This window comes from Staurois parvus, unplaced genomic scaffold (assembly GCF_062004578.1).
Source record: "Staurois parvus isolate SC_StPar_1 unplaced genomic scaffold, SC_StPar_1.0 ptg000839l, whole genome shotgun sequence".
NCBI classification, from domain to species: domain Eukaryota; kingdom Metazoa; phylum Chordata; class Amphibia; order Anura; family Ranidae; genus Staurois; species Staurois parvus.
In genome coordinates, this window is record NW_028318635.1 from 3,067,336 (window position 1) to 3,089,950 (window position 22,615).

A 22,615-nucleotide genomic window follows, 5' to 3' on the forward strand; every position below is an offset into this window, starting at 1 on the left:
AGAATAACAGAGAAGAGTTCAGGGGCTTCAGAAAAAATTACCCAACTGCTCCTAAACTTCATTTTATCAGCTGCAGTGCACATGAGTCCTTATACTAATGGATAAATTGTGAAATGTAAGAGTAACCACTAGAGAACCATGGAAAATATACATTAATGTGCACAGTTAAAATAGTTGTAAAACTCAGACATGAAATATGAACGAAGCATATCCCTCTATGGTTTGTATAGTCTCAATTAAGAGCACTAAGCGTCATTTCTGTCTGCTGCTTCCTTCCTCTGCTATCAGCATGAATCACTTCTGATAAGTTTTCCTTACACCAAGAGAAAAATGGTCACAAGGGAGGAAGAAGGCATGGCCTTCAAAATGCATCAGCTGTATTGAGTGTCTACCCCCATGATGTGATTCGCGCTGGCTCCTTATCTCTGAAGTCCCTTCGAGGACTACATGCCTGATTTTATTCGCTGTTTGTGAGTACCATTCTTCAATTAATAAATTTGGTTACTGAGGTAATGCGCAAGGTTGGTGCGCTTCTTGTTTTTTGTTTCACTTTGCAGCATCGGTCGGGCTTCCCCAGCCTTGTTTGGAGCTGCACAACCTTTTAAATAAACTGGTGGTCTGGGCCCTAGAGTGCAGGAGAAATCGCAACAGGGGAGGGACCTCCAGCAGATTAACAGCCTCAGCTTTGTTCCTGTATTGTGCGGAGGGGGTGTGGCACTTCCCTCCAATTATCTCTCAGAGCTCTCCTTACTGAGCTCTGCAGTGTGTAACTTCAGCTCTCTGTCCACTTTTTTCTGAACCCTCAAACAAGCTTTATAAATTCAGCACTTTGAATGACTGTAGAGAAGACTGCAATTAGACCTGTACAACTTATGTAGGAGGATTTGTTTAATCTTTGTGTATCATCTGAGGCCAGTCACGTCACTGGGTATATGTAAGGGTTTACAGCCACTTTATAAAAGCAGGTTTGATTGTAATTGGTGAAAAAATAGTTACATTGCAACTTAAATTAAAAGCATGATTTTAGGTTTCCTCAGTTCCATATTTTCATGAACTGAAACATACTGCAGTACACTAGAAAGCTCCTGTTATTGTGAAGCAGTTTTTCAGTCTTTCTGGATGCTATAAGAGGTGCATGCTATAAGAGCTTTCTCACAATTTAGGTGCAGCTGGACTTCCACAAAATATTTGGTGCAAGTAGGGGTTCCTCCATCATAGCTTTCTGTTTCTCTGGGATAGATTGGTGTTAACAATGACTGATTTTACAGAGAAAACAACTGAAATTGTAGTGAACCCTCCCCCCCCCCCCCGGCACTGGAGAATTATGGCTGCAAGGTATAGGAGGAGGGCAGAGGATTTCAAATATGGCAGGCGGCCCCAGCACAAGGGACAATTCAGATTAAATGTAAGTACTGTTCCATGTTCTATTTTTATTTTTTTTTACGTGTTACCTAAATATAGGCTTTAAAGTGGAACTTCATTCTCTTAATCAGCATTGATTATGTTTAATCCTTATGCTACTAGCATTAGTAAATGGATAGGAAAGTATATCATAATTACTTGTTTTAAGCTTTTTATTTTACATTTCTTTAGTTACTTCTTAGTTTCTATACCTAGGCAAATTATGTCACACATCCCAAGAGTCTTCAGGAGGGGAGGGAGGGTTCTCAGCTCAGCCAATGCCTGTGCTAAGGGCTGGTGGATTCCAGGAAGTAAACGGTACATGAATCTTCTGCCCTTACTAAAGATGGCCACTGTCAAAAATGCCAGGGTGTGTTTTTCAAAATGATTTCTCAGCAAAATAAAGCATGGAATCATGGATGGATGGATGAAAGGGGTAGTTTGTTTTGAATCTTAACAATTAATTAAATAGCATTTTTTGGTTTGTGATGCTTAGATGCAGTGCATTCCACTTTAACTGCACTTGGAGATCATGGCGGTCCTAAAAGAAACATGTGCACTGAATATTCATATATTTTAATATATTAAAACATACATAGTAACAGACATTTTTCTGGACTTCCAAATTCTTTGCACAGACAAACGGGCTCCTGAATAGTTATTAATACTAGAAAAGCATAGCTTTTAAAAAATGGAAATCTGTCGACTGTGGAAGGAGGTGGTTTCCACTGGCAAGAAGAAAAGGTTTGTTGAGTTATGCAGGTGTTAACTGTGCAACAACATGATATCTTAAAAGCAGTGCTCGGAGTGTTCTTATTTCCTAAATTGAGTTAAAAAAATATACGTAAATATCTTTAAATAAGGTTTAAGAAGTCCTTTTAGGTCACTGTTTGGATCTTGAGCTTTGTGTTCTCTGAACAACGATCCAAAATGAGCTTTTTGCTTGGCCGTGGAGGAATAGCAGGTTGGGCTTTTGATTTGTCTTCCTCTTTTTCTTCATCTGTATTTAAAAGAGAAAATACACATTGTTTACTACAGTTAGCACAAATAGTGCACTAAAATTTTTGTCATAGAAATATGCTGCAAGTATTTGATGTTACAAATATGGGTAGTCACTGCATATGTCTTTAAAACAGCTTATAGGCCCTAAAGCATAACTCATGAGGACTCTAGAACAGTGGTCTCCAAACTAGGGCCCTGGGGCCGGATGCGGCCTTTTGCTTGCCTTTATCCGGCCCTTGAGGCATTATTCCTACCACTGATAGAAACAATGGTGAAGCGCTAGCAATATAATACAAATATAAATGACATAAAGAGTACATATAGACAGCAAAAAATAAAAGTGAACATACAAAGTGCTGATCCGATCAGATCTAATGAGGTGCTGCAAGAAGTGGAACAGGTAAACCTATAACTATAAACGTGGACCCTTTTCCAAATGGAAAAACAATAAGCAAACTATTTCCACTATTTAATATTACATTGGTCACAGTTGCTGTGTCTTTACCCCCTATATATTTACTATCAGTCCCCTATGTGGACAGACGGAGGTTGGTTTGCTTATTGTTCTTCCATTTGGAAAAGGGTCCACGTTTATAGTTACAGGTTTACCTGTTCCACTTCTTGCAGCACCTCATTAGATCCGATCGGACCAGCATTTTGTATGTTCTCTTCACTTTTATGCATCATTTATTTTTTGCTGTCTATATGTACTCTTTATGTCATTTATATCTGTATTATATTGCTAGCGCTTCACCATTGTTTCTATCATTACTTTTTACCTAGTGAAGTCAGGTTAGGTGACAGCAGCTCCCTTGTAGCTTTCGCCATTTATAGTGCAGGAGGTCTTACTCATTATTCCTACCACTGACACCACTAATGGTGCATAATTCCTGCCACTGACACCAACAATAGAACACTATTCCTTCCACTGACACCAATGATGGGGCATGGTTCTTTCCACTAACAACAAAAAAGGGGGCACTATCCCTCCCACTGGCACCAACTATTTCTTCACCCAAGAACAAAGATCGGCCATTGTTTACTCCCACTGAGCACAGTACGCCCCCTCCCAAAGTCTAAAGGACACTAAACTGGCCCTTTCTTTAGAAAGTTTGGAGACCCCTGCTCTAAAATATCACATAACTCATGATTTAGTATTTAGGGTTATGTACATCAATATAACAACACAAAGATAGATAGCTAAATCAGAACAGAAGAAAACAAATCTATGGACACATAATATTGCTTTATTTCTTTAGTCAGCATGTGGTAAGAATTGGCATACTGCACTTAACCTCCCTAGCGGTCTGATTATGTCGATATTTCTGTGCTCAAAGCGGTACATTTTTTTGCAAGGAAATATGTAGTTTTTTTATTGTAGGCCTGTAATTTTTAGGAATAACTCACTGAAATCTGTCCGAACAAGAGTCTAGTAAACATCCCGGGTAGGATAAAACTTGAAACATGAAATCATAAATTATAATTTAATAAATAATCATAAAAAATAATAATATAATAAATTGAATTCAATAATATAATCAAACCAAAAACACTGAAATTTGAAATATAGCGCCAAGTTCGCACATCACTGAGCAAAGTCGCAAAATTGTATTCAGTGTCTGATGACGAATTTCCCCACAAATCATTATCACTCAATTCTGCAAGTAGTTCTAATTCACCATCCCTGTTCTCTAGCTGGTCTAAAACCGCTTTTGACCTAAAGGGATGCTTTTTGGACGCCATGGACGTTTCTCAGTTTCCAGGCAGAAAGAACAGTAAAAATGCAGGTAGGGCACAGGACAAAGCACTAGGGACAAAATGTATGTGAAATGCTTTGATACAGTAATGTTTTACTATGTGATTTTAGTGAATGTCACTTTTTGACATTTTTAAATTTGCCACCGTTCCGTCCCTCGTACGTCCCGACGCTCGCAGGGGACGGAACCCAGATGACAGATGCCGGCATCTGCCGGATTACATTGCCGGGGACACTGCAGGAGGGACATTGCGGGAGCACAGGACAAGGTAAGTGATTGAGCGATCGCGGAGCAGCGCCGCATGGTAAGCCCGAGTGTAGCTCGTGTTCCTTTCATAGAAGCTGTGATATGGCTTATATGAATGGAGCAGCTGGGCTGGAAGGAAGGGCATAGTCAGGATCTCTGGATGAGAGTCTGTGACAGCCCCTTAGTTCTATTAACCCCTGCTGCACTGAAAGATTATGGTAGTGGGGGGAAGGGCAAGATGGAGGAAGATTACTACTAAAAATAAGAGGCATCAGCACAAGAGACACATCCTACTGACTGCAAGACTGTAAGTTTCATCCCTTGTGCTGATTTTTTTTCAGTTTTTTCTTTTGGCTGCACATAGACTGTAATGTAGTCAACACTTATGAAGGCATGAAAACTTCACAAGGAGTTTCTGTTTAAAGGTAAAAAAAATTATATATATATATATATATATATATATATATATATATATTTATTTATATTGTGGGGTTAGCTCAGGTGGGGGATCTCCTTCCCTGGGACAAAGGTAGACCGCACAGCAGGCTTTCATCAAAATCTGACTGGTTGTCAGCTTTATTTAAAAGGTTTGCAGAAAATAAACAAAACATGAAAATAAACCCTTGCCATCCAGGCACTAACTAAACAAAAGGCATTTCCTCTCTCAGAGGTGAAGGGCTTCTCCCTGTCACCGAAATAAAACAAAAGCAAACCTTTTCTTGTAGGTATAGTACACACACAGCTCTCTCAGAACACCTCTCTGAGTCCCAGGCCACAAGCAACTCCTTGCTCCAGCCCTGCCTTATTTATACCACCTGTTGGTGGTCATCAGTGGAGCCCAAACTCTGGTCCGGACCCACCTGCTTAACTGTGGCCCCGAAAACCCAGAGTGGACTCCACCTAAACGGTCAGGTATGAGCATATGCGAGGTGACACATAGCGTCCCTCTACACCTCGCCGTTCATCCTGTCACAATATATATATATATATATATATATATATACACATACACACACACATTTTTTTCCCCATAGGTACAACAAATTACTTTTCTGCCGACCTCCTCTCAGAAGTAAAAAAAATACGATCTGTGCCTTTCGATTATTTCCTATTGATGGCATTCTTTTTTCATAAAGACTGGACCATATTTACAATGTTTCCATTTTGAATTTCAGTACCTACCAATAGTCATAGTCTCCACAGCCTCAATTATAGACTGACGTGCTTTCAGATATCTTTTGCTGTTTCTCCTGTACGTTTCCTGGCTGATTTCTTTGCGTTTCTGCTTGTGGATACTGTTAGCATTTGAAATTGTGCCTCTGTGATTAAAGAACAAATCATTTTCTTACTTTTAACAAGATGACAAATTTTTATTATATGACAAGTTTAAGAGAGAAATTTATATAAATCTATTTATGAAAACGTATTTTCACAAATTCAGTATTATTTATATAAATGTACATATATACTGTACATATCTTTACATAAGGTATTCAAATATGTATATAGACAATATAAGGAAAAAACAAAATTATATATATTGTGACAGTGGAGTGATATGTAACGGGGGGATGCCAGAGAGTCTATGGAGCCTATGGGGGCATCTGACACTTCACCTTGTGGCCACAAGGGAAAAGTAAAAAAAAATGTATACAATTCCACGCTATGGTGTATAAAATTGGTAATAGTGGACAATAAAACCACATAAGCAGCCACCACAATATTGCAGGCAACAATATAAAACAATAATAATAAATGAAGTGCGGTACTACAGATGATTTACATATAAATGCAAAACACATATAAGAATAAAATCAAAAGTCCAATCCACAAGGCTTGAAATATAGGAAATCAGCCCCTCTCCCCTGGATCCACAACACTTCTATGGATGTCTCAAAAAACGGCCAAGAGGAAAGAGAGGAAGAATCCTTCACCACCACCAAAAACACTCTTACCAGGGGAAAAGTTGCCAAAGAAAGTGCAGCTGAGGACTGGTTCATGAGATAACGCACTCAAATGAAGATGGCGACACCTACTGTGGTGGGTAAGACTGTCTGTGATATAATCATGGCTGGGACTGCTAATTTCATTTTGAGAAGGATTGATTATTAGACTGTCCATTCTGATGCAGGAGTGCCCCCAGTTAGTTGGGCCACTGAATGTGCTCTTGAGAGTGACTTTTCCCTGTGCAGTACCTTGTACAGTGGGGACGCAGGGATTAAAGTAAAACCTGTGTGTGGTTCTCAAAAAGAAAGCGATGTCACTAATGTCTGCTAGTCACAAGTTGGTAGTGGGGTAGTGCAGCCCGCAAGAGCTAATAATGGTGGTGATAATGAGAAATTTACTGCTGTTGGGAAAACCCTGAACTCGTGCAGAGCAAAAGACGTAATTAAAGATGGGTCATTTCCCATAGCAACTGGTGGTAAGACAGCACAGGTGTTCCTAGAAATCTCCGGGTAACTCCATGTAATGGAGCCAGAGGTTACCCTGGACAACTACGATGTCACTCTGGTAGGGCAGAGTGAAACTGCACCTTGTAATAAGAGTATGTTGGTGCAATCTACTAATACTGAAAGTGTTCAGGTAAACAGCGGGTTAATACAGCCTGTGAAAAATGCAAATATGTAGGTAATTCATGAAGCACCACCAGAGCAAAGTGGTGGATGTGAGGTATTGCAGCCTGCAGTCATAAAGCAGGTGTTACTTATGTTTGACATGATTCAGAGTGATGTACAATGGGTCTGCAACTAAGCCCGTCGGTTCTTATGTATCTCCTTGGGTGGATGGATCAGTGTTGAGGAGCACTGGTGAATGGAGCACATGTACAATGGATTGGGATAGTTGGGGTCAAAGGCTAATTTCAATGATAGATGAGGCTATTATGCAAAAAAAATAAAGGTGGACACTGTTTCTGCTGTTCAAGCAATAGGGTCTACAGAACAGCCTATAGATAAGGGTGAGCATACAGCAGAGACATAGTCTGTGACCCACAAAAGTGATGTTGGCATGCAGTGACAAATTGATGTTCTCACTGGGAATAATCAGGGGCAGCTTACGGATGCCAAGCTAGAGATGTTGAGCGTGAGCCCAGCACCTGGCAGCACTCTGGTGGAGCACCAGGCTGTGGTTACCTCCAGCTGGGAGGAGGTCCTTTTAAAAAGTTGTAACTTCTCAAGTCTCAGCAGGTGAGTCTCTCTGCATTCCCAGTGTCATAAATATCTTCAGGAAGGACTTGGATCTGGAGTCAAGTGGCTGGTTTGTAACAAAAGTATTAAAGGAGATGCTTGAACTTTGGGATGTACAGCCAATCTATACTGGGGTGTCTCCTCCACAGTTAGATGGTCTGGTACTGCGGAGTACCACTAGGTGGAGCACCGAATGGCCGGTTGTACATAGGGAACAAGAAAGAAGTGGTTTATTTCTGAAATTGTTGATGGGTACGCTGCTGGACTACTTCCTGTAATTATGATATATGAGAGAGGTTTTGGAGAAATGAAGAATGAGTCAAAAAATGTTTCACCTCCTAACAGCCAGGTGGGAAGCATTTCTGCTGCTATCGTCCAGGATAGTGTTGGTCATTTGTCGGTGAAGGGTGCGTTTATTGAACCAGTGGAAAAACCACATGAGATGGGAGGGCCGAGCATGGACCAGAGAACAGCAGAGACTCTGACCAGGGTTCAGACGGATGTGCTTAAAGAAATTAGGGTCAATGGGCCAAAAATGTAACATGTCTGATAAGACAACTGAGATACAGGGACAAATGGTATGTAAAAACTGGCAAAATGGATCAGAAGAGAGCTCATCTGTTCAGGATTTGGATACAGATCCATGTGGGGTTGAAAAAGTTAAAATGGTGGGACAGCTGCCTGCAGAGTGCATGACACCAGGTGAAGTGGCATCTTGTGAGGTTCCCGTGGGTGATGGCTGCCCTTTGGTGTGTGCCCCCTGCAGACACTGTCCTAACAAATGCTGGAAAGGATATTGAGAGGTGTAATATTGACTGGAATATAACTGTTTATGGTAAACTGAATACTGTGGTGATGAGTCATCAAGGTTTGATATCCAAAGGTACCAGAAATAAGAGGGGTGATCCTGGTACAAATACAGTAGAAATAGGTCCCCTACAGCCTTGGGACAGTAATACAGAGAGAGGTATCAGGAAACCTGGGAACCTGAAGCAAAGACGCAGAAAGGTTGATAGAAAGTCCAGGGGGACCCAGTTAAGATTTCAGGAGAGGAAGTGTTTATGGAAGAGCACTCGTAAAAAGGCACAGGGATGTCGTTGTAGAGCCCAAGTAGGGCTAGCAAGGGGACAAAGGGGAAGTCACCTCTCGAGACAGGGAGTAGCATCTCCCTTTGATGAAAATGAAGGCAGACAGGGTTGGACCCCTGTAAGTGAGAGCTCACACAGAGGTGCCAGAAGCTGTAAGTTGTGTGTTTCACCCTCCAGGTCGAAACAAGGGGGAAGATATGTGACAGTGGGGGTGATCTGTCACAATGTAAAAAGAATATTTCACCCAGGATTCTCAACAAGACAGGTTAAGGGGCTCCAGAGGGTTTGCTTAATGCAGAGGAAACTGGCTTTTCAGTTTTCTCATTTGTGTGTAAAGTCCATTGTGGGACCTGGAACCTGGAGATTTCAAAGTGATTTGGGAGGGATTAAATCTCTGATCCTGGGACCAGGTTTTGGGAATGGCCAGGAGACTGATTGTGCAGGTGTGTGTGAGTCTCTTCTAGAGTCAGGACCAGGGTTCTGGGCTCCACCCTCCTGAGGAGTCCATGTGGGTGCAAGGGAGCAGCCACCAGTGTGCATGGTGGCACAGAGTAGTCTGACAGAGCAGACAGGGCTCAAGCCTGTGGACTGGAAAAGCAGGAATGCTGTGAAAGGGAGCTTATCAAGGTACAGCATTTTGTATGTGAATGGTCAAGAGGACCGAGGCATAAAGCCTGAGCAGTGGTGCTGCTAAAGAGAACCAGGAGGCTGAATCTTTTTTTTGCTTTTGCATTGATAGTGGATAGCCCTTTCTGGTAAGCCTATATTGTATGGAACTTTCTTTTAAATAAAACTGGGCAAAAACGGACCTTAAAAAAAAGAAAGCGAGTGGCTGTGTGCTTTAAAAGCTCTACCCTTGATGATAGTTCTCAATAAATATATATATATATATATATATATATATACACAAAATATGTTAACAGGACAGTAATAGTTTAACTGAATAACTCATTATGTAAATTTCACTTTTGTAATTAATGTGAAATTATTCTTGTAAATCAATTGTCTTAGACACTGTGTAGAGTTCCATCACACCTTCACAACAAATGTCAGTGTTTGCTACATACGAATGTACCTGTTGGGAACCTGACACATGGAGGTGGGAACTAAGGCCAGAGTGTCCATACCAGAAACTTCATCCTCAGTTCAGCTCAATAACACTGAAGCCAGTCATAGGGCGATTTTCTTTCCTGCAGGTTGCACTTGATCAATCAGCTTGGGCACATTCAGCCTGTCCATACATGGTTTGAATCTCGACGGGTCCCTGCTGAACCAGCCAAGTTTCAAACCATCTATGGCTAGCTTGACACCTCTACCATTACAGGCTCAGCGTTAGCTCCTTTCCTCTTGATCCACTGTTCATGTCATGCATGCAGGAGAATGCTGAGAAGTTTTCTTGTAGGGTATGTGGTGCCTGATGAGGAACTCTGAGACTATTTCTTCATCAGGTCCAATACAATCGGGGATTTGATTAGATGCTATTCAGCCCAATAGTGGCTGTGGAATCCACCCATGATCATCTGCTGTCAGACACACAGGAGGCAGACCTGATGGGAAACTAGTTTTAGAGTCATCTATCAGGCTGTGCCCACCCAACTCAATTCCATGACCAATGCACCTGTTGGGAGCACGGAGTCTAAAGAGAGAATTCTGAGAGACTAGTTCCACATCAGGTGTACCTTGCTTGTGATTGACAGTGAACAGCAGTGGACATTTCATAGCTGCTATTAGACTGAATAGGCTATGAAATCCACCCACTGCCGCCCCCTATCAATGATAAGCAAGATGGATCTGATGGGGGAACTAGTCTTTCAGAGTTCCCTATTAGGTTCCACCCACTGTCAGTCTGCCCTACATCACTGGTTGCTGTAACGCTGACTTGGCAGTATGGGCTAGATGGCATCTGATTGGTCAGCACTATCCATGTGAAAGTATTGACCAATCAAAAGCCCTCATAGCCTTAACTGTCATCCCTGCAAGGAGAGAAGAGAAAGCCGCTTCACAGGTCTCAGGATTTGAAATCCCCATGGCTTTCTCTTCTCCGCTTGCAGCGGTGACAGTACAGGCTAGACGGCATCTGATTGGTCAGCACCATCTATATGACTGTGCTGACCAATCAAAAGTCCTCTAGCCTAAACTGTCATCCCTGTGAGGAAATCCATGCTGCTTTCTCTCCTCTCCTACCGCTGAGAATATGGACCATCTGCTTCCATTGTATACATCCTTACACACCCATTCTCCGCTCAGCACTGGATGCCTGCAGGGAAGTTTCCCACACTGCTCCTGTGTGAACTTGGGCTATGACAAGCCTGGATTCACACAGGAGCAGTGGGGAAACCGCATGCGGTTTGGATTGATGCAAATCGCACTGCAAGGTATCAGTTCCAGAGTACTCGTGAAAATACACTGTATCAGCACCGATACTGGTATCAGTATCAGTGTATCCCTAGTCCGAACTGTTACCAAAACTGTTGCAAGGTTTTCATGAATCTGGAGGGAACATAATGCCAGAGAAGTGTTGTAAATATTTTATTAAACTGTGTTTTCTATAAAACTTTATAGGAAGCTAGCTCCATTTTTACTTGTCTTATTCCTACCTTCGGGGGGGCAATCCCTTTGTCTTTGTTTGACTTCTCTCTCCAGAAACGGCTTCCCCTGAATTCTGCAGATACATTGCAGGGAAGTAGCCAGTTACACTGCCCCTTCTGGAATAAAAAAAAGACATTTATAGAATAATTTCTTGCTCAATTGACAAGTATTAACCTTGAAGTACTTCCAACATTGATTGTCTGCTTATACCTGACAACCCACCAGCCATCAAGGAGTTTGTGAATAACTTCAACAGTCTCACCCTCCTTTACATCCAATTCATCCTCCAGTTCACCAGTGTAATCTTTTGTAGCAATATGCGTTTCCCCTGTATACACAAGGACAAAACATTAGCTGTGAAAAACACTTGTTTCACTGATAAATTTAAATCAGACCTTTTTATTGAAAGTAAACATAATTCCAAGTAACATTGAATGGTGATGTTAAAGACTGACTATCACTCAAGACCTTTTTTTAAAAAATTGAACTTATCTGTATACAGGGATTAAAACTGAAATCTGAAACTCTGGTACAAGTTGTCCTTTAAAGCAGAAACTTAGGGATATTTTTTTTGGATAGTTACATTGATCCAGCTTGGACCAATGTAAGTATGTATGCTCCATAACTGGCTGATCCATTTGGAAGCTGGAAGTCAGTGTAGTAACTTCCCCTAATACAGTATTCACCACTTACTTATAGGTCCTTCTGGACTCTTGTACTACATAGCTGATGGTAGATCTAAAGGAGATTGTACAGTCAGATTGTATAGCGTATGGTCAGCCTTATCCCTACCAGAAATTCACTTTTGTGGACTAGTTTGAACCCCACTTTACTCTGGTCAGTAATTTGGTGATCCAACAGTCTCTGATTGTGACACATACAAGATATTCTCAAACACACCCAGTGCAGAGTCCTTGTTATCTCCTTCATACAGCTTTTTGAGAGGGCCTATGTAAATAAAGCCTTATGTAAAAATATGTCACTACAGAAAGCTTTAAGTGTGAATATTGTTGGTAATGCAGAAAGCAGAGGAAGAAGAAGTTATAAAGGAAAATACAACAGGAGGCACACTTTTAGGGAATGGCATTAGGGTTAATAAACCCCGTACACACGATGAGAATATCAGACGAATGATTGTATGTTTTTTTTTTGCATGCAAGTCTCCATATTGAAAATGAAGAGGTTACTAAAGTTACAAAAATTCTTGTTCAACAGAATACAAATTTAGGAAGTGATGTATTGTATTCAATTTGTATTGTATTTTCTGCTGAAAACTGTACTGGGTAAACGAAAATCATATGATCTGGTATCGTACGAGAAACATTTTTGTGCTTGTCTCTTTGTATAGTTTCAGAGCTGTGTACTAATGATCAGATTATTGTATGATCACTTCTAAAACTGTATGTTTCATATTATTATTATTATACAGTATTTATATAGGGCCAAAGGGTATGCTCAGCGCTGTACAGTAGCAAGGGGGACATAACATGAGACAAGACAGTAACAATCCACTACACGAGGGGTTCGAGGGCCCTGCTCTTTTGAGCTTACAATCTAGGAGGGAGGGGAAGGTGGCACAGGAGGAGATGGCTGTGGGGGATGGAGTGGTGGGAGGAGTGGATGAGGTTAGTTGTTAGGTGAGGTCAGGTGTTAGGTGAGGTTGGGGTAGGCTTCCCTGAAGAGGAGGGTTTTCAGGGTGCGCCTGAAGGTGAGGAGGGTAGGTGACAGTCTGATGGATTGGGGTAGTGAGTTCCAGAGGATGGGGGAAGTCCCGGAGAAGTCCTGCAATCGGGCGTGGGAGGAGGAGACCAGGGAGCTAGAGAGCAGGAGGTGCTGTGAGGAGCGGAGGGCACGGGTAGGGTAGTATCTGGGTATCAGGTCAGTTATGTAGTTCGGGGCGGCATTGTGAATGGCCTTGTAGGTCAGGGTTAGCAGCTTGAACTTGATGCGTTGGGCAATTGGGAGCCAATGAAGGGATTGGCAGAGGGGGGAGGCAGATGTGGAGCGCTTGGTGAGGTGGATGAGTCTGGCCGCTGAGTTTAGGATCGACTGGAGTGGGGATAGCATTTGTTTGGGTAGGCCAGTGAGAAGGGAGTTGCAATAGTACAGGCGTGAGATGAGGGAGTGTACAAGTTGTTTGGTGGTGTCTGGGGTGAGGAATATGATTTTCTGATAGTGTATACTAGGCTTTCATTTCAGGGGATTACAGAGCAATCAGATTAAGGCAAGCAGAGTGATATTTCGGCCATAAATAGCTCTCTGATGGATTTCACATGTTGCCTGGAATTACCTTCACATGAGCACAAGTTTCATTGTTCACACTGTAGAAACCAAGCCTTCGTCCCTAACCAGACAGCACAATAACCCAACCCATAGCATCATTCTCTTAAATTGTTCCCTCCATTCAGTACCTGCCCCACATTGTGGGTAATCCATGAATGTATGTCATGCTTAGGGACTCTATTGCTAGGGCTAATTTGTGAAAACAAGAAGAAAGAAAAAGGCTAGATATTATGACTGTTAACTGCAACCAGTGAGGTTTGCTTTGTAACATGAACCAGGAATCTGATTTATTGCTCTGGATAACTTGCCTTCTTTGCATATTTTTCCATTAATATTGAAAAATAAAGTGGGATGCAGTATTTCCTTATTACCTTCATAGTTAGGCTCTTGCTCTTCAGACTCATCTGGACTGTCAAGAGGCTCAAGGTAAGCAGCTGGAACCCAGCCTCGTTTGTCCTTCATCTGGCAGAACCACCATCCTGGAGAAAAGAAGAAATATAATACAGAATGGCCTTTTCATAAAAAAGACAATGTTTAAACAGAAGGAAAAAATGTGTGCAGTTATATGCAATCACCTGGTTTTTGTAATTCTGCATTTTCAGTTTATGTATATGTTAATATATCCATATTGCTATCATCATTATGTTATGCATAATTGGCAAAGTTACACTTTTCTCAAAGGTGAAATTAAGACCAGTTAGACACAGTTCTGCTATTTATAGAAAACGCAATATCCTTAAAATCCCATATCTCCAATTTGCAAAAATAATGGTTTACACTGTCCTGCCTGCCGACAGTAGGGCACATGTGCTGGGCCTGGCCATTTATAATAAAGAATGTCTCTGGTGTGTAACAGTAGGACAGCAATTGTTTTCCATAGCATGACCCAACACATGAGCCCAAGATTCCAGAGGAGCAGTAACAGTGCTAGAAGTTGAGCAACTATCCTGACTCTGAGCAACCTGTAAAGTGTAGTCTGCTGTGCAGAAATAGTTGTTGTAGCAGAAATAGTGCAGATCAGGAATTTTGGGCAGTGCCACCAAATGTGCACTTACCTTTAAATCTTACCATGTGTGGTCACTTTGACTTAATTCTCACTTAACAGTTTAAGCCTGGGTTCACATATACTGTATGTGGTGTGGTATATCGCACGTGATTCACATGTGATTTGTGTTTGGTGCGATTGGAGCCATACATTTTCTATGCCTCTAACTGCACCGCACCCGAACCAAAAATGTGCAAGACTCTTTTTTTTGGTTTGCACTACAATCACACCACATGGGTATTCACACCTATGTGATCTGATTCTGCACATCACACCATGTTTTGCTGACTGCTTTCAGGGTGTTGCTAGCTTAACATACACACCCACATCGGTTCGCATGAATGGGGTGCGATTCTGATGTGGTGCGGGATTCGCACTGAAAACGCTGTGAATTCCGCACTGCATCAGTGGAAACCAAGGCTAAAGCCCTGACAGCAGATGACCAGTATGTAAGTGAATGAGTAGGACTGTTTGTTGCTGTAATGCTGTTCAGAAAATTAAATAAAAATGTTCCCGAAACATAAGTTACCATTCTCATTCTTCTCTACCACGTCAACCACATCACCATCTTTCACAGACAGCTCACTCTTAGAATTTTTTTCATAGTCTGCAATTACTCGATAGGACTGGAGTATAATGGGACCTGTTATATCTGTCACAAAAAAAAGTCGTTCAGGAACATTTGGTAAAACAAACTATTGCATTTACACAAGATTAATACAATGATACTTTAAAGAACATCTATTATAAAACAATAATACACACATGTTCTAACCCCACTTTGTCAAAATTGAGTATCAATTGTATTCCCCAAGATTAGGAGAATCTGAGTAGGGCTGGACCTAAGGGAAGCTACAAGAACCATCCAACTGCACAAGAACAGCTTTTGCCAATATAGCACAATATGTGTATTAAAAGCAAAAGGGTGCAGATTAAATTATTTTACACAGGAACCAGAAACAAACATATCTGCCATTAAAATTTCAGGAAAAGAAACAAACTTTTCATTATACAATGTAAATTTCAAAACATGGTGAGATTCCATTGCTGTAAAGAAAAAAACAAAAACTCAAAATCCACCCCCAGATTTTCCTTACCTGACACATTTTTCTTTGAGGTTTCTTGCTTCAGCAAGAAAGTTTCAGGCTTTCGACCGCTAAGCAAAACAACATTTTTAAAGAGTATTAGCATCCTTAGCATGCAGACAGCAAATACAATGTATAAGATGCAGTGCAAAAATCAAAGTTGATGCAGTCAGAGTATGGCCACCATACTGTAAACCATACTGTGTACGTACCCTAGAGCAGTTTTTCTCAAATTTTTTACCTTACAGGAACCCTTGAAATAATTTCAGGCTTGAAAAACCCCTGCTAAAACCAATTCATTGGGACCCAGTGAGGAAAATGCCCCCTTACAGTGGTGGTAAAAATGCAACCCTTAGAGATAGTTAAAAACATTTTGGTGCCTTGCCACCAATTCTGCTAAGTGGTGTTGCCCCTTGAACTATGAAGGCACCATCAGATGGGAGGTTAGTTAGCCACAACTCAAGGAACCCCTGGCATCCTTTAAAGGAACCCTAGTTTAGAATGGCTGCCCTAGAGTGTGCACATACCCTAAGATGGCTTATAAATGTACCACATACAAGTTACAAATACAGTATCAGTTATGCTTCATGCAATACACAATAACAAAACAGTTGTCTATTTCTAACTATAAGCATGTAGCGTTCTAACAGCAGTAATGGCATAATAGTACTGTAGAATGTTTTGTATAATGTACTGTATGTCAAACACACTCACTTATTGCTCGATGTGGGGTTTAGATCATCAGGTCTAACTTTGAAGAAGTGGACAACATGAGTACAACGGGAGATCTTAGGAGGAAGGTTGAGTAGAGACAAGCAGTAGTCAGCCAGAGTGACCTGTCTGTTCTCTGTAGACCTCAGACCATCAAACCATTTCGGTGCTGAAAAACAATTATTTGCAAGTTGCATTTTTTAAATGTAAATATAACTGATTTAAATCAGGTCAAAAGAAACATACACCTAAAATTGATGCACACCCTGAATAGATAACATTTTTAAAGTTCTGTATGTCATACACAATTGTCAATTTCTGTTATAGTTAAATATTTGTTTTCACCTTTTTTTCCAATCTTTGCTGCATCTGCATAGCATTTATCAAACTACCCTTCCTGATGGTGACAACAGTGGACTATATTTGAGTAATGTGTGTTGAAGTGGCCAATTGGAGTCTTCATCAGAAGTATTGGTGGCATTGTAGAGATTTAAAAACAATAAAAATTAATTTTGAAATTATATTAACATGTTAAACCCTCTAAGAGACTTTTTCTTTTATGAGAACAAATGATGTCCGATCGGCTGCAGTCCAAACAATCCACTTTATTGAACCAAGATAAAACCAACACAGACAATGGAAATATAGCGGGGGACTGGCAGGTAAACCTGTTAGTCCCCCACTGTATTTCAACTGTCTGTATGGTTTTTGTTCTTGGTTCAATAAAGTGGATTGTGTGAAGTGCAGCCGATCGGACGTCCTTTGTTCTCATCTATGCAGCACACGAGCTGGGCTAGCACCTACAAGAGGAGTTGTGCTTCGAGACTGGGAGTCTCTCTACCTTGAGCAGCGGTAAACAGACTGTTTCTTTTAGTTTTTGATTGGAAAAGGGCAGAACTGCTCTCAGGGGCTCATTGTTCGCTGTCTTTATGCCCATTGAGGACATTTCTTCACTTTCTGTTGTGTTACTGGGACCAGAACTGATAAGAAATATCCCCAATGAGCACAAAGACACTGAGGGGTTTATTTACTAAAGCTGGAGAGTCCAAAATCAGATTCCCTTCTGCATAGAAACCAATCAGCTTCTAACCTCAGCTTGTTCAATGAAGCTTTGGCAATGAAACCTGGAAGCTGATTGGTTTCTATGCAGAAGGGAGTCTGATTTTGGACTCTCCAGCTTTGGTAAATAAACCCCTGAGTGTCTAGCCCTTCCTATTCTATTATATCAAAACTCCAAAAAAATTACTAGAATTCTATAAATGGGAAGCTACAGCCAAGAAGAAGATTTAAAATGAAAAGTAAAACAGGGAAAGATGTTTTAGGATTACAACTCCTGGACCCATAGAAAATGGTAAGCTGCAAAATATTACATTTTTTGTTTGAAATTGGTATGCTTTAACCACTTGCCTACCGGGCACTGATACCTCCTTCGTGCCCAGGCCGATTTTCAGCTTTCTGCACTGTCGCACTTTGAATGACAATCGCGCAGTCATGCAACATTGTGCCCATATGAAAATGTTACCATTTTTTTCACATAAATAGAGCTTTCTTTTGGTGGTATTTAATTGCCACTGGGTGTTTTATTTTTTGCGCTATAAAAAAAAAAGCAAAAAAAGTGAAAAAAAAAGTTTTTCTTTGTTTCTATTATAAAATGTTGGAAACGGTAATTTTTCTCCTTCACTAATGTGCGTTGATGAGGCTGCACTGATAGGCTGCACTGATAGGCAGCACTGATGGTCAAGGATAGGCTGCACTGATGAGGTGGCACTGGTGGGCATTAATGAATAGGCACTGATGATGCTGATAAGCGACACTGATAGGTGGCACTGATGGGCGATGCTTACAGGCGGTCCTGACTGGTAGCACTGACTGATGGCAATGATGGGCACTGGGCGGCACTGATGGGTGGCCTGCTGGGCACTGATGGGGGGCACTGGTGGGTGGCACCAGGAAAAAAACATTTGCTGTTACTTACTTATGTGGATTTATGTGGATTTTGGCTTCAATTTGTGTACCTAAATCTGCTAGTACATCTACCACTCCCTTCCTCCCAGACTGACAATGCTGCTGTCCAACGTTGAGCCCTGTGCTCCTTCATCCACAACAGGGACACTCTAATTTGAGTCTAATAACGTAAAGCTGAATTCCAGCTCTAGATTGCATAACCCAGCACTCAGTTTACCCCCAAAAGGTTCTCTCAGGTTTTTTTTTATTAATCCCTGTACATACCCTTTACCTATAGTCTTCTATCCGATCAAGTGAGATCACTGGAGCTTCCTAGTCTTTCTTCATGCCATCATGATAAGGGGGCAAGGAGAGGTCTTGTAATGAAATATGAGTTAGGTTCAGTTCTGGAGTACTGTGATGCCATCCTACATGATGGATTGTGGAGAAGGTAAGTACAACTTGGGCACTTTTTTTCTTATATTGGGGGGGGAGGGGGAGGCACAAAAAGTTAAAAACCAATGAACCCGGAGTGCACTTTAAGGGTAATTTAACTGAGATTCTGTATGTTGTCATCTTCTGTAAAAGAAAGATGTAAAAATGCCAGCCAGTCAAGTGGTTTCAATACTTTCTGAGTCATTGACCTTAAACAAGTATGCAGAACAGGAATTCTGACTTCAGCTGTTCCTTGCTTGTTCTGGGTCGTTATATAGTTACATAGTTTGTCAGTTTTAGTTACATAGTTACTCTGGCTGAAAAAAGACAAAAGTCCATCTAGTTCAACCATTAAAAAAAAAAAGTAAAAAAAAAAAGTTATAATCCTATACAAACAGTTGATCCAGAGGAAGGCAAAAAAAAACAGCAAAGCATGATCCAATTTGCACCTGCTGGGAAAAAAATTCCCTCCTGATCCCCCGAGAGGCAATCGGATATTCCCTGGATCAACTTTACCTATAAATGTTAGTATCCAGTTATATTCTGTGAATCATAGAAAGAATTCAGGCCTTTTTTTAAAAGCAATCCACTGAGCTGGCCAGAACCAACTCTTGAGGGAGACTATCCCACATTTTCATAGCTCTCACTGTGAATAAACCTTTCCATGTTTGGAGATTAAATTTATTTTCCTCCAGACATAAAGAGTGCCCCCTTGTCCTCTGTGATGACCTCAGGAATAACTCTACACCGAGTTCACTATATGAACCCCTTATGTATTTATACATGTTGATCATAACCCCCCTTAATCTCCTCTTCTCAAGAGAGAATACATTCAGTTCCTCTAATCTTTCCTCATAGATGAGCTCCTCCACATTATACATTTTGAAGCCAGGTAACCAGCATTTTCAGAAAAATGCCAGCAATGGCGACCCATATATTTCTCTCAGTAGACCATTAGTGCCTGGGGAGGTGTGATGTTTAAGAATAGGATATGTTTCTGCATGAGCTTAGCCACATTGTACGAGAAACCTAACCTGTTAAGTAACAAACATTTAGCACACCATCATACACACAATATTGCTTGGTACTGTACCAGCAGTGTATAAAAACCATACTAGTTTCATCTGCACAGTCTAGAATATGAAAATTCTGTTCAGCTGGTGTTAACAGCTGCCTATTTTTCCTATATTGTGGAGTGAGCTTACTGCCCTTTAAACTCATAACACTAAAACTCTTAACTGATCTTTCACAATAACAACCAAGGATGAAAAAGGAAAATACAGGTGGTTTAATCGACCTGTTTCAGTTCTCCTTTCTATGCTTCAGTATGTAAAAATTGTACAAATATAGTCCCACGAAAATTGAAATCATTATGCAATAAACAACTTTTTTTTTTCAAATTTATTTTGATGGTCCGTTTTCTCCATTGGTCAAGGATTATCGAGGTCAAGGGTCCTAAGAGTTGTAGACTTATTATTATTATTATACAGGATTTATATAGCGCCAACAGTTTGTGCAGTACTTTACAATAAGTGCATATTAGTACATATTAATGCATATTCTTTGTGTTGTTTTTAGACTTGGTTTTTACAAAGCATGGTGGCTAAGTAGTAAGTATGCATCCCTTGAGGTTTATTGGTCTTGAGGTTTATATGTCTCTAAGGTTGCTGTCTTTACAGATTTTGTACTATATGTTATTCCTAGTAAATGGTTTTTCTAAAGGAAAAAACTCAAGTTGGTTTCCTTTCAAAAAAAATATAATGGTAGATACATTGGCCCAAGTGTTGTATGGCTAAATTGTAAGCTCCTTTAGGGATCAGGGATTTGTGTGAAGATTTTATATTTGTAGAGCACTGCATAATATGTCTCCTATCTATAAGAATAAGGAGAAAAGCAATTTGTTATTAGCTAAAGGTCTTATTGCATTCACTGGAGGACACAGCACTGCTTTAGATCATCAGCTGCTTCTGCAGGTAGCACATTACCCAGTAGGTGATGATCAAAAGCAGAGCTGTGCCCTCCAAAAAACAATGGAGAAATTATAATTTTCCACATATCTGTATCACAATTTCTTCTGCTTTAACATACACTCACCGGCCACTTTATTAGGTACACCTTGCTAGTGCCAAGAAAATATCCCCCACACCATTACACCACCACCACCACCAGCCTGAAGCGTTGATACAAGGCAGGATAGATCCATGCTTTGATGTTGTTTACGCCAAATTCTAAACCTACCATCTGAATGTTGCAGCAATGTCTGCCCATTCTCCTCTGACATCAACAAGACATTTTCGTCCACACAACTGCCACTCACTGGATATTTTCTCTTTTTCGAACCATTCTCTGTAAACCCTAGAGATGGTTGTGTGTTAAAATCCCAGTAGATCCCCAGTTTTTTAAAATACTCACACCAGCCTGTCTGGTACTAACAACCATGTCATGTTCAAAGTCCTTTATACCCCCTTTCTTCCACATTCTGATGCTCGATTTGTACTTTCACAAGTCATCTTCACCACATCTAGATGCCTAAATGCACTGAGTTGCTGACATGTGATTGGCTGATTAGCAATTTGTGTTACCAAGCAATTGAACAGGTATACCTAATAAAGTGGCTGGTGAGTGTACATGTGCTGAATGAACTAGGGACAGAACTTTGAATAGAGCTGTGTTGTATTGGTTTTCGAATGCAATGCAACATATAAGGAATAGCAGAAATGTGTGTGCGTTTGTCTTGTTCCTTCATTGACTTTTTATATATTCAAGGATACCAACACCAGTTTATATTATTAGAAAGTGAAGTTATAAAGCTAAAATATGTTATTGAAAGGATAATTATAGTATTAGGAATTAGGGAAGGGTTAGAGATTATCAATTTTTATTGCTGTCGGTGTCCTCACAAGGGAAATTCATCCTCCCTGTATCTCTTGGTGATCATTGCCACCAAGACAGAAATTGAGAGGAAATCCAAAAATACATAAGTTAATTCTCTGTATTAAAGTAGAACTTTAGGATCCCCAACCCCCCCGCCTTTTTTTTTTTTACCCCCACTTACCCTGATTGCAGGTCCTGCACATTGAAGGCACTGACCTGCCCAGTGGATCCAGCGTTGTCCTGCTGAGATCCGCTTCTTCTCTGCACCCCTCTCTGTCCTGTGTCACGTCATCGCTAGCTGACGGCTTTTCCGGATTAAGCCCACAGCTTTATTGATGAGGCGCCACCTGGCCCTGCCTCCTCCTCTTTTCCCAATGAAGGTCTATGCCTCCTGGGATATGAGACCACATATCCCAGGAAGTGATGCGGGCAAAGTGCACATCAGTTGTCTAAACAAGGGGTAGGCAACCTATGGCCCTCTAGCTGTTGTGGAACTACATTTCCCATGAGGCATTGTAACATTACAAAACCAACAGTTACAGCTATGACTTGCAGAGGCATGATGGAACTTGTAGTCCTGCAACAGCTGGAGAGCTGCAGGTTGCCTACCCCTGGTCTAGACAAATTATGGTCACAGGGGGCGAACCAGGTCTTTTTTACCAAAACTAAAGGAAGGGAAAAAAGCCCCAGTTTTTGCAGTGGAGGAGAGAAGGGATGCATGGAAGGCAACGTGCCCTGGAGATTGAAGTTTCGCTTTAAATTTAGGGAAGATTTATGATAAATTTTCAGATCATAAATTATTAGATAGATCTGAAAATCATTAGATTCATGATTTCCTTTTAGATGCAGTATAACTTTGTTACTGTTTTGAAATTAGAGACAAGTAAAGCAGCCTTGCCCAAAAAGTATATCCAAGACCTTTAATACAGTAAAACTAATCCCGAAATAGGATTGGATGACTTCAGTTTGT

At 40.8% G+C, this 22,615-nt stretch overlaps 1 protein-coding gene across 2 annotated transcripts in view; it reads right to left on the bottom strand.

Annotated features, from left to right (window-relative positions):
* Window positions 1–1,961: 1,961 nt before the first annotated feature.
* NCF1 (neutrophil cytosolic factor 1) overlaps window positions 1,962–22,615 on the bottom strand; it is a 57,913-nt gene continuing 37,259 nt past the window's right edge. For both annotated transcript variants that reach the window (XM_089655388.1, XM_089655387.1), the window contains exons 4-11: window positions 16,396–16,561; window positions 15,694–15,752; window positions 15,126–15,248; window positions 13,923–14,030; window positions 11,479–11,596; window positions 11,277–11,384; window positions 5,589–5,725; window positions 1,962–2,401 (exon numbers count right to left, since the gene is read on the bottom strand). In XM_089655388.1, coding sequence (XP_089511514.1) covers window positions 2,280–2,401; window positions 5,589–5,725; window positions 11,277–11,384; window positions 11,479–11,596; window positions 13,923–14,030; window positions 15,126–15,248; window positions 15,694–15,752; window positions 16,396–16,561 — 941 coding nt within the window. In that variant the 3' untranslated portion in view covers window positions 1,962–2,279. The remainder of the gene's footprint in view (window positions 2,402–5,588; window positions 5,726–11,276; window positions 11,385–11,478; window positions 11,597–13,922; window positions 14,031–15,125; window positions 15,249–15,693; window positions 15,753–16,395; window positions 16,562–22,615) is intronic.